This window comes from Brassica napus, unplaced genomic scaffold (assembly GCF_020379485.1).
Source record: "Brassica napus cultivar Da-Ae unplaced genomic scaffold, Da-Ae ScsIHWf_1175;HRSCAF=1682, whole genome shotgun sequence".
Taxonomy (NCBI): domain Eukaryota; kingdom Viridiplantae; phylum Streptophyta; class Magnoliopsida; order Brassicales; family Brassicaceae; genus Brassica; species Brassica napus.
This window is the reverse complement of record NW_026014597.1, coordinates 29,436-42,631: the sequence shown is the minus strand read 5'-3', so window position 1 is coordinate 42,631 and position 13,196 is coordinate 29,436. Positions and strand designations below refer to the sequence as shown.

At 34.4% G+C, this 13,196-nt stretch overlaps 1 protein-coding gene across 2 annotated transcripts; it reads right to left on the bottom strand.

Annotated features, from left to right (window-relative positions):
* Nucleotides 1-145: 145 nt before the first annotated feature.
* LOC106421955 (signal recognition particle subunit SRP68) lies at nt 146-4,661 on the bottom strand. 2 transcript variants are annotated; one of them, XM_013862787.3, is made up of 14 exons: nt 4,492-4,661; nt 4,255-4,366; nt 4,067-4,133; nt 3,875-3,985; nt 3,478-3,673; nt 3,206-3,291; nt 2,924-3,119; nt 2,518-2,629; nt 2,200-2,327; nt 1,824-2,030; nt 1,615-1,724; nt 1,107-1,236; nt 802-951; nt 146-605 (listed from the first exon to the last, which is right to left on the bottom strand). In XM_013862787.3, exons 2-14 carry the CDS (start codon nt 4,346-4,348, stop codon nt 384-386), a joined length of 1,809 nt encoding a protein of 602 aa, XP_013718241.1. In that variant the 5' UTR covers nt 4,349-4,366; nt 4,492-4,661; the 3' UTR covers nt 146-383. The 2 variants fall into 2 exon arrangements, with proteins under 2 accessions (XP_013718241.1, XP_013718242.1); XM_013862788.3 differs by having other exon boundaries at nt 4,255-4,362; nt 4,492-4,588.
* Nucleotides 4,662-13,196: the final 8,535 nt, after the last annotated feature.

The window sequence follows — 13,196 nt, the reverse complement described above, 5'->3', positions numbered from 1 at the left end:
TATTTTTGGTTAGACTAGAAAACTAGAGCCTACAGTAGTTATATATTCAATATAATTTGGTCCCGGTCAAAACATTCTATAACCAAATCGGGCTTTCGATCTTACTCCAATCAATGCTCAGCCAGTGTGGCATTTTCAACAAAAATTGCAGAAAACAATTATATATCCAAAACTTCAAGTGTCATTAAAGGAGCAGCAAAATGTAATCTCGGTCTAAAATCTAAATTGTGGTTCTTTGGAAAAAAATCGACAGAATGACAAAAAAAAACTCATGCAATTGGATTCGTTATTCAGAAGCTAAAGAGCAACAGGGAGTTCCGAAGTATGTGTAATAAAAGGGAAACTGAACCAGAGATTCTTTTAACCTGAGGAAGAAAACTTCTTCATCCCCAGAGACGACTAATAAATCCCCTCTGGACTTTCTTCTTCCTTTCGTCAAGAACTGGGAACTCAATGCAATTGTAGGCCAAGTCTAGAACAATTGGATTACGAGGTATAGACTGAAATGCAGGTGGGAACCGTTCGATCTTTGGTGCCATTTTTGTGTTTGCATCTCCAACCGCTGATTCATACACCTCCAGTTTATCTACCAGGTATTTCTCCACCTGATATCGATGTTTGACATAAGAGGACAAAAAAAACCCCATCAGGGTGCAATTTGTTGATTATGAGACATTTGCAAGATTAACAAAATAACATAACAGCAAGACACATAACGTATGCTGGGGATGTTTATATCATCTGCCACCAAACAACCAAGTAAGTGACGGGGAAAAGTGAGGTAAAATAATGAGATTGTACCTTAGTGGCTGTATCGTTTAGTGATATCGTTGAGATTTTCTTTGACAGCTTCTCTGGCGCCTTCTCTTCCTCCATGATCCCGGTCGCATGTTCTATGCAACTATTAGCTCTGCATTCTTTGCTCACTGCCTTCAGTTCCTGGATTGTTCCCTGAGAATTATTGGAAAAAAAAATTAGTCAAAACTACTATACTTTAGTGACACCATCAACATATTAACCTTATCCAATCGACATGAGGAGGTAACATAGAACTTGCTATCCAATGACTATGTATGAGGTAAAAAAGTAAAATAATACGTTGATACCTCATCTTTGTTTGCTATGCTCTGAAACTTGCTCAGGGCATCTTCAGCAAGAGATCGAGCTCGACAATATAAGGCATATGCTTCAACCCTTTTTCCTGCTAGGCTATATGACTTTGCCAAGTAGAAGCACCTGAAAATAGATTTAAGAAGATATCATCAGCTAACTTAATCATAGGCGACGAAAACTGAACGCAGCAGTTAGTATATGAAAATAACTCTTCTTATTACGTTTTCTCAAATGGAAAAAACTGTGTGAATATTTCTAAACAGGAGCTAAAGCATCTAATAAGTGATTCTAGTATAGACCAAAAGAAATAGGTGAGGAGATGACTGTCTGGGAAAGAGATTCCTAACTAAATAGTATAGACTCATGTTAAGGATTGGATCAACGGCTTTGAGGAGCTTAACTCTAATCAAATATGCTAAATCAAATAAAAAATATAGCGAGGCCACAACTCAATAGCAATCATCCTCCAAAAAATACAATAACGTGGAAGAAGAACTAAACCTTTCAGCACGAAAGGCTAAGCTTTTGCGCTGACACTCTTCTTCGAAGGCAATCTCTTCGGGTTTCCTGTCTCTTCCAGAGCTAATGAGGTCAGAAAGATCAGCGACATTCTGAAAAAAGAAAAGAAAAGAAACAAAGATGAGGTCTTCTCGATGGTTTAGCACACAAAATCTGCTTCTGGAGAAAAAGACAGGTACACAGTGGTTAACCTGTAACAGAAGGTCATACAATCGAACAAGCTCCTCAGGCTTAGTAACCTTTTCAGTTTTATCATCACGTTTCTTGTTCAGTTTACTCTTTGCTATTTTAACCAACAGCTGGTTCCTTTCAATGGTTCTTTGTCCTAGCACAGCTCCAACAGCTTTGTCCAGACCATTTAGATCATCTTTGACAGATTCAGCATTTCCTGCACTTACCTAAAAATAATATACTCCTTGTGAAAATCAATCAAAGGAACAGCAACGCACCAAAAAAAAACAGATACTCTTTACTCTTTAACAAACTTGTCTAGACTTCCAAAAATCTTCAAAAGGTTATTGGGTGAACCAAATCAATAAATTAGCCATCTCCTGTAAACTCACTCACCAAGTCACTGCGTATGGTGTTCCGCGCATCATGATATGCAGTGAATAATTTATCATATATGGTCAGCTTTTTCTCTGCAGGGAGAGATTCTGCTCCTAGACCCTGTAGCTCCTTCTCAAAGTCTTGGGCTGAGCGAAAAAGGAACAAAGAGTGAGCCGCAGAGAAGTGCTCAGTGTCCAATCAAAGCAGGTTATATATTAAGAGGGTAACGCATAACAGTAACTACATAGTAAAGGTAAACCATAATTGTGCCAGATCATAATTTGTCAGCATAACATAGTAGTTCAAAAAGAGAGAATTGGAAAAAGTTACTCGAACCTTTTAAAATAGAAACCCGAGATTTTGGGTTGGAAACTGGAAATCTGTAGCCAAGCCAATTAAACTCTGTAAGAGATGCAGCTTGTTGAGATCTGGCCTCTTCCATAGCAGCCTATATGACAAGCGAGCAATATGCATCATATTAATCCGAAATGTCTGAGAGATCTGAGAAAGAGTTAACCACTAAACCATTGCAAATCATTCAAGAGTATCCAAGATCGTATACATGTAATTAGTATTTGTGTGTGTTGGTCACAGGTCAAAAGCGGACTCTAAGCTCACAATAACAGATGGCAAAGCCAACAAACAAAAATGTTATGCTTATGCGGACTATCGAAACATGTATATACATAGTTAATCACTTGCTTCGGTGGTGAGGCTAAACAGAAATGATATGTGTGCGTACCTCTATCTTTGCTTTGAAAAGATCCAATGCAGGACCTTCCATTTCACCAATCTGAAGTAGTTCAGATGTCTGCAAGTTTGATTTGCCAATTTTGTGTTTGCAGTATTCAATACTGGGCTCAAGCTCCTCAACCCGTTCCCGACAAAGAACCTGGTTCTCTAGATCACCGTATTTCCCGAGTTCCTCATAAACAGCTCTGCGACGGCGATTAATTATCAGAAACGAAAACAGCGAAACAAAACCTACCAAATTGCAAAAAGAGGATCCTGAACAAAGACAAACCTGGCGTTTCTGAAACATGCCAACGCAGTATCCCAGTTTTGATCTTGCTCAAACAACAGGGTGCCTTTCATATAGGAAGCATATGCCTATAAAAGAGTAAGATGAAGTATGAAGACTCATGTCAGTCTGTTTATAGAGGACACATACATTTTACAGGAAATAACGAAACAACTAAGCTAATAGCCTAAAACTGAGGAATACTCTTCTTCTTCCATTCAAGGCAGAGATGTATGTTCATGAAAACACATCAACATTTGGGATCACCGAAATACCTCAGCTTCCAAAGATGTCCTGGAGTCCGTCTTATTAGAGCACAGACTTGAGAAAAGCGAAGCCCATTTTACTGCCTTCCTCAGCCTACCAATTAAATATATCCGCTGCCTTGCATTAGGCCCATCTGGTAGCTGTCTTTTGTCCATTGCATGGCTCCATGCTCTCTCCGTCATATAGAAAACCACATGGAGAAACCTATTCAAATAAAAACATTAACTCAATTACAGGTATGTGAGTAGAGTACCTCAAAACCACTTGTAGTGGAAGCATAAACTGAGCCTTCACATCTTTTTTAATGTTAAGATTAAACATTAAAAAAAAAAAAGCCAGGAATTAATTTCTGTAGGCAAATAAAACATCTCAAACAAAAAAACTTCAGGTTGGAAGGATATATACCTAACATCAGTGACAGTTGATTCAAGTATGGCTCGCCGAGTGTATTTACCACGACCATGAGTAAACTTCAAGGACTTGTACAGCCTCCTCAACCGTGCTGAGCAATACCTCCTACAGAACAAGATAACACAGAATACACATCAGCTAATTTTTTTTGTAAAGACCATGTATGCTAATGAGCTTAGGGTTTACCTATAGCGAGCATAGTCACCATGACGCAGACCATGTTGCGCCTGAGAAGTTTTCATCAGCTGCAGAACTGAAAATCCAAATGCGTAGATTCACAAACTTAGACGCCTTGTTGTACGGTTCAAGTAAGCCACCAATTGCTAAATTCGAGATTCACAGACATGCAGATACTTATTCGTGAATATACTAACCATTCATCGAGAACCTCGGAAGGATCTGCTCAGAGCCGTCCGATTTGGGATCGTCGATCTCCATTGCTGACATCTCGTTCTCCTTCTTCCCCATCAATCCACTGAACCCTGGCTAAAGAAAGATACACCAAAACGGATAAATCCACCACGACGATATGAAAATTGAGGGATTCATCGAACAAAACACAGCGAATTTAAATCGTAAAAATGCAAGAAAGATCTAGCTCAACCAGTTACTTTTAATTCGGTGAGAGGATTTCACGGCAGTGCCTGGCGATGGCGATGGCGACGGCGAGAGGGCGAACAGGTGGGTAGAAGAAGCTTATGTTATGGAGTTTTGGTAATCTGGCCTAGTCCATTCTGGTTTTATCTGGGCAGATATGGGCCTCAAAGCCCAGGACCGTATGATTAAGTGTATCTTTCGAGTGCAACAAATACTCTCTCCGTTTCAAAATATACGATGTTTTATGGAATTTTTGATGTTTCAAAATAGATGATGTTTTGATATTTTTATGTGTTTTTTAACTTTATCAAAAACTGTGTAACCAATCATATTTTGTAACATGTTTTGTGATTGGTTGAATAATTTTAAAATTTTATTTTAATAATATTTTTTAAATAAAAAATAATTTTTTTAATAGTTGTGCCCCATGAGACTGAACGAGTATTAATTTGGGATTAGTTTACCTTTTCTGAAAAGATTGTACAAACCCCATTACAAAATTTGTTAAAGCTATATCAACTTATGTAATCATCTTCATGGTTTGACAAAAAAAAAAGTAATCATCTTCATACTACACAAAATCACTTTAGAATATCAGTATATTACACAATTTCTTATATTGTTGGCTGTCTAATATAAGTTTTACCATATTTATTATTTATAGCTGAGTTTGACTAGTTCTTCAACAGCAATGGTAAAAAAATAGGTAAAAAAATAGGTGGTTGGTAAAAAAATCTCCAATGTAAAACTTTATTTTTACTTTAAAATTGAGTAAATCTTATATGGAGTTCAGTTTACTCCAACTATAAACTCTATATAGAATGAAAAACAAAATAATGAACAAAAATTAAAATGATTATTTTATTTATGAAGTAAATCCCTTCTATATGGAGTGTGGTTGAAGTATTTTTTTTTTTTAAATTTTATTTTAAAGTAAACTATAGGAGGTTGGAGATGCAATAAACATTGTATTTATCATTATAATATAAAGTCAGCCTTAATTTACATAATTACTTTTGTCATCAAATTATTAAAAACAATTTTGTTTTGTCTTATAAATTTTTTTGCCGCATATTGGATGCCATTTTTAAACTTGGATTAGCTAAGGTCAATATATAAGTACACACCCATGTTCGAAAACACGGCTGAGGCGGCCGGAAAGTCGCCGGAAAAACGTGGTGTGGTCTTCAACCGTGACGATTTGACCCTAGGCGCGCACTTACTTAATCGGAAAAGTTTTAGAACTCATCATTATTGTCGATTTGGAATCTGAAATTGATTATTCTTTAATAAATTAGTTATATATTGATTTAAACATATAAGATTAGCAATAAAAACAATAGAAATCGCAAAAGAAAAAAAAGAGGTGGCTGTAATTTATTCTGAGAATCGCAGATGTGAGGAAAAGATAAAGTTATTTCTGTAATTTCTATTTCATTTAACCTAAAAACTGATTAAATAGACTAAAAATGCACCAGAAAGTTTGAATCTGTGATTGGTGAGACATAATAGAGGTCGCTGACCACTACACCATGCACCAATATTGTCATTATCTCACATATTTAATATGTAAACCCATAAATACTTATATAAGCACATTAAATTATTTGTCCAAGCCTAGGCGTTACGCTTAAGGCATTTTCGAACAGGAGTACACACAAGACAGGCCAATGTAGATTGCTGACACAAAATAAAATAACAGAGAATAATAAAAAATTCTGACATTTTTAATGATTGAAAATCAGTAGATAATTAATAAATAGACCGACGAAAAATCTATAATATAAAGGACCGGGTGGACCATATTAACAACCAAATAATTCAAAAATCATTATAATAAATATTTTAGTGAACTTATCCAATGGTATAAAAGGTTTATATAAGGTGCCATAATTCCATTGGTTCTTGCATCTGTCTTTTTTTTTTTTTTTTTTTGTTTATTATCAACTTGCATCTGTCTTGCTTTTCTGTCCAATGTGTTCTTCAAGATTTAGCACGTGAAGCCTTTATACAAATTTTTAAAAGTTACTATTAGTTTTTGATCTTTCAAGCTGAGGTTGAAATTCAATGATAATATAGAATTCATACTGTTTTCTCATTCGTGAAAACCCAAACTAGTGTGTTGCTGATTTGAATTGCGTGTGGTTCTTTAATCAATACTAGCATGTATTGGTACCAACTAAAAATATATGAAACACTGAATTGTTGGGACTTATAAGTTATAACCATTATATGTACTTGAAATAACTGAAATATAGTAACATAGTAGGATTCCATAAAATAAATTAATTATCTCTTACCAATGATTTCATACACAAGTTTTGAATATCTTTAGATGTTAACAATATTTAATATTGGTAACTGTAGCTAAATTATTCCAAACTTCCAAGAACGTAGGCATGTGAGACCAGCGTGACACTGCGAAGTCTATAACAAAAGAGGATTTTATTAAATGCTGCTCCTTAGAGTATCTGCATTAGTGAACCCTCTCTTGAGATTCAAGTTTATAATTTTTTATTATTAACTTTTTTGTTTGATTTAAAAAATAAAAAATAAATAATCGAATCAATCGCGGACCGCCACGTGTCGTGGGACCCGCAAAATAGTGATGAACTCGCATGACGCATGTTCACTGAGGAGAACTGAGGAGAGGCATGTTCATCACTGTACATTATTTTAATATTTTTTTCTTTTTGGGAATATGTGTGAACCCCCCATAAATTTACTAATGCAGATGCTCTTAGTCCTTACAATACATATGTTTTGTTTTATTACACAAATATTAAGAAATTTACTTTTCTTTAAAAAATAGTTTTAAAAATATAATTTTAAAATCATTCGATTAATTACAGAAATGACTGAAGCATCTAATTGGTTACACATTTTTCAGTAAAATTAAAATAACATAAAAATATCAAAACATAATATATTTTGAAACAACAAAAATCTTCTAAAACATATTTTTTTTAAACACTAAAGGATTTCATTGATTACGAACAAAGTAGATATACAAAGTAGAACACAAAGCTAGCGAATAACATGATGACAACCCCTAGAGTCTAAAGCCAGCATGACATAAATCATTCCTCTGAAATCTAAAGCCGGCAGAATTGAAGAAATTCTCAGGAAACAAAACCATAACATAATGAACAAGGATCAAAGAAGACACTGATGAGAAAGACTAGATCATAACATCAAATCACAATCAAACTAGAGAGAAAAATCAAGACTTAAAGAAAGGGATAAGCGCACACCCACTGGCGAACTTTATTCAGGGAACTACCGCATCTCTTTATACTGCTCCGACGACGAACATCTGACGAGCCACGAGAAATTGCAGAGAAGAAACCCAAGAGGAAGAAGAACCAACATTTATCATTCAAACCTCCACACCAAGTGCTAAAAGACCGAAGTCCCAAATCCTTGAAAACGAGCCGGAAGAACCAAAGACCACCATAAGCTGACCCGTTGCAAACAAGATCAAGGATAAGCACATCCTTCGAAATCTCAAAAGATCCTCTAGAAGAAGGGACCATTAACACACATGCAGACCAAAAGACAAGCCTTCCACTAGAATCCGAGAAACCATAGGTCCAACCGAGGGAAGCAGAGAGACAGAGCACACAACGAGACTCAACATATCCGATGACTCGAAACCCATCAAACCAACACCGACAAAGCTCTAAATTTCTCTAACCAAATCTGCGGATCTAGATCTAGGAAACCAATAGGGCAACTTTGATCTTAAGCAAAAAAGATACGCCGAGAAACAAAACAAAGAAAAACAGGGACCCTCCCTTATTGACGGTGGCAAAGAGAAACCACATTGTCGGTCGGAGAACACGATTTCATAATTGGGTTTTTTCTAGAAAGAGGTCAGAGGATCTAGAGAGAGAGTTTGGAATGAATTGTAGTATTATGAAACAAACAGAGTAATTCTAATTTTTTTTTGGGACAAAAATACTAACTCTAATCAAATCTCGTTGTTGATAAAAAAAAATCAAATCAAATCTCGCTTGTTGATCTAAAAGCTGGAAGACAGTCTGGTCTTGGTTGTAATTCAACGCCGGTTAGATACAGTTAACCTCAAGTGGATCGGTGAATCCAACGGTTCATATGAAAAAGGTGCACAAAGATTTAAGATGGTTAGTGGGGTAGATGATCACATCCTGAGGTAAGATTTGCTAGTTCATCTTTTGCTGTGTAAACTAACGAAATACTGACACGTGGATTCGTTGAGAAGAGCATCTTCAAAAATAAATGCTTTTCTAATCCTCTACACAGCGCCTAGCAGCATTTAAAATATGGGACAGTGACCCTCTCTCTCACGCGACTCTCAGTTTCGTCCACCAGTCAGCTCAGCTTAGCTCGGTTCAAGTCATATACTGTATTAATGTGAATCATCTACTCGTTATACTATAAGATAGTGGACCACTACTATCTTATAAAATACATATGCAATTAGGGGGGGGGGAGGGGAAATACTCTATTTGACATTTTCAGAATGATATACAAATATTGTATTCTACGAAATCGAATGATAAAAATGTTCGACGGAGATCCCAATACAAAACACTTCGTGAATCTTTAAGCAATGCATTTATACACATCATAACACATAAATAGTATAAACTTTTGTTTAACTAGTAATTTGAAAGATGAGACTTGCGAGATATCTAGGGCTGGACACGGATCGGATATCCGGATTTTTGAAGGTATTTGTGATTTGCTTCGTATGTTACGAATATCTAATTTTTCGATTTGTTTTGCTTCGGAAAAATAAGGATATCCGGAAAAACGGATATCCGAAAAATAAATAGATATTTACGGATATTTACGAATACTTACGGATATCTCATCCGCTTTTGTGGCGATTTGTGGCTAAGTGTTAAATAGCCACGAAAATTAGTCGATAGCCACAATATTTTTCGTGGCTAAATACATAATTTCTCGTAGTATATAGTTTCACACTTTGTTTTGTATTTTTTCAACAAAGAGTGTAGCTAGAAAAACTTACTTATCAACTTTTCTTTTTAAAATTGCTCCTTTTGAGTTCAACATCCGCAGTGATTAAAAACTTAATCAAGAATTGCACTTATAGAATTATCAATATAATAAAATTATTAATTTATAGAGGCACTGTATATCAATATAAACTAACAACTTTTATTAGTGTTTTCATTCATCTATAACTATAAAATTGAAGTATCTGTGTTATTAGGCTGTCCACGTCATCAAGCACCTAGGGGAGTTTTGCGCCACGTGTCAAACCAAAAAAATTCACGAAACTAACTTTTTGTTCTCAACTATACCAAGACTGATTCTTTTATTTGAGCTTATATCAGGTTGTTTGTCCAGGCCCATGTGTGTATGTGTCTGAGCACAACAATAAACTCACCGTAAATAAGTAAATTGTCCCTTTTCATCCTTATGAAGCTGCCTCCGATTGACTTCCTGTAACGCCTTCGGTTCCCATTAATTTCCTGCTTTAATCCGACCATTAACATCTTCATCCCAGTCGCCCCACTCTGTATCATTAATTCGAGCTCTGCCTTTCATATGTAACCGGTGGAAGGTCTCCTATAAATTTGCATGTTTACAGTGCTGATCAAGAACGTCGTATCTACGAAATCTATCACTATAATCTCTGCTAATTACCAGCTCCAACAATGGCTAATTCCTTCACCTTTCTTGCTGACTTAGAAGCCGGTCGCTGTTCAAACACGGCGGAGGTCTATCTTTTGAGGTTTTGGGAGGCTAGGATTGTGTCTCAAGATGTGGATGCTCTCGCTCCCACGTTCTTAAGCGGCAAGGACAAATCTCTAGGCGTTCTCTGTCCAAGTATTTACATATATCTCTCCCTGCCTCTATATATATATATATATATTTTTTTTTTCCACCAAATTGAGTTTCTGTGTAACTTTTATTGTCTTTTGTGTGTATGTACGATCCAGTTTCCCGAGACTATATAACTGAGATGATGTTAATTTGTTTGGCATGGATGATGCCGCGGTCAAATTAGGTGAGATTCATAATTCTCAGTAAATATATCTAAACCTTATTTGGATTCCAAAACTAAGAAAATTGTGTGGTTGTTGCAAGAGTTGAACGTTGGCTTATATATGATGTGGTCAATATATTGGAGAGCATTGGGGGTACACTCACTTTCTTCTGAATTTTTTTGCTCATTTCATTCTGAGCTGATTCTATTTTTTGAAAAGGGAAGAATCTTTACTCTTAGAAAGGTTTTGTTCATATTCTTGGCTCTCTACCTCAATTCAAGGTACACTTTAAATAGCTCTCAATGTTTTTTTGCTTTGTCTCACTTTCTGGTTTTTGAGAGAATGCTTTTTGATCTTTACTTTTGTTTACATGAAGAAGGTTTGAAAGAGGGTTTTGGCAACTCGAGTATGTGCAGCAGTTCCCACATGGTATACAAAATATTATATTTTCCAGATTCTGTAATGCTGATTTTGGTTTTCAGTTGATCATGTAAGTGATTATGTGAGTCACTAACAAGAATCTTATGGGAAATGTACGCCAGGTACCATATGCCCTTCACACCATTATGTATTCTCACGAAAATGCTTTTGGATAGCGGTTAGATGTACGAGCTTTGCATTGACCGTAGTATTCACCTCTGTGTCAATTAGATAGGGTAGTTCTTCATTTTCCTTTGTGTGTATTCACTTCTTGATACTGAATCTTGATTTAAAATTCACAGATCAGATTTTCAATTATATGTTTTCGCTTTGAAAGTTCTGAGAAATTTCCATATTTTGTAAATGCTTCGTGTCTATTTATGCAAGTAGATTTGAAGCTTTCAGATGCAATAATTTTGTGCTCTCGGTGTGGATAAGAATTATTGCTCAAATATGCTAATGGTGTTGATTACCTGGCTTTGTTGAGTAGGAGATTTACTTATACAATTGTAATGTGATGTCTAATTAATCGTGATTCTTTTTATGTAAGGCAGTATAAAGTTTTAATCTAAAGACAGACCCATAGCTGAAATCAGGTGATGATTGTTGCAAATTTTCCAACAATCAAATATGCGCCAACACAAGTGCAGATGACCAAAAATCACCATAAAAGCCAAACTATGAATATCCATTATAAGATTACTTCTCGTCACTGTAAGATTACACAATGTATTATGGTTTGTTATATGTTTTGGAGCATCTGTGAATGTCACAAAAAAAATTTGTAACCAAATAAAACTCATATGTTTCAAAAAATATTGTAAGCAAATCTTGATATAAAAATACGAGAGGGGGAGAAAAGATAGTCACTGGCTTTAAATAAAAAACTGGTTAAGTCTGAGAATGACAAAAAAAGAATTTCATCTAATTTCAAATGATAATGCAAAATAAATGAAATTTAAGATTTTAGGTATGTTTAATATCATTTCTCATTGTTGATATTATGTGTAAAAACTATACACAACTTAATTTATAAATGAAGCTTGTATCATTTAAGTTTTTGTTGTATGATGAAATCTAAATTTATAATTGAAGCCTATATCATAATAAAAATAATAACTACAGTCAAATAATAAACAATTCAACTATTACACTTTTAAAACAAACTTTATTACTTTTGAGAAAATTCCATAAAATAAATTTTAAAATTTTATATTATACAAATATAATAAAATGAAATAATAAAATAAAACAAAAACAAACAAGAAATAATAATAATACAATTTCAGGCAGACAATTCATCTCAGTCTAAAATGCTTTAAAATATCAAATAAATAAAATATCTCAGACAAAAATTTCTCATTCAGTGCATAAATGAAACACAGTTAATTAATATGTATATGATCAGACTGAAGTACGACTTTATGTGAAAATCACATGTTCTGCGAATGGTATACACAAAATATACATCATATTAGATCATTAATCATCAATGTTTTGTAAAAACTAAGTTTTCCCCGGTTAAGGAAGCAAAATATGCGTTATATTTTTCTATCAATTCTAATGCATTCCTCTTGATGATAAATGAGATGTAGCTGTCCATTATCCATGTGTGATGTGTATTTTTTTTTTAAATATAAAAATATATCTAATTAGTACAGTCTTTCAACATTTTAATACAAAAGTAAAAAATATTCTTAAGTATATTTTTAATAAATTATCATGTTTTTTTAAGACTTTTATTTCTTTGCAATCATCTTAACATCAATTATGCTGAAAGGATAATCAAATTAATATATATCTTCATGTCTTCGATAAAAGTTTATAACTTTTTTCTAAGATACCATGAATTTTTTTTTCTAAATTTATAAAACAACATAAACTCCGTGTTAACAACCAAACCATATAGTTAAGTTATGTATCAAAATGACTAAATAATATTAGAAAACCGGCAAACCCCTAGTATAATAGTAAAGTGTGATTTCCTAACTTCATTTGAACATTATAATAAATAGTTTGTATATTAAAAACAAATCACACTTTGAAAAGCAAAAAAATCAAATAGTCCACATGTTCAATAGGCTGCTCTGCTCGTAAGTTATAAAACCGCGCTCGTCGACTGCTCACTGCCGTCGAGACTCTCGTGCGAGACCGTAATTTTTTTTTCAGTTTTAATTATAATCCTACGGTCCAGATTTAATATCGTACCAAACCACTAGATCCACGATACATCCAACACAGCAGAGTGTTCTCCTCAACTCTATTTTGTTTTTTTCCTCTCATTCTTTTTTTAGTCT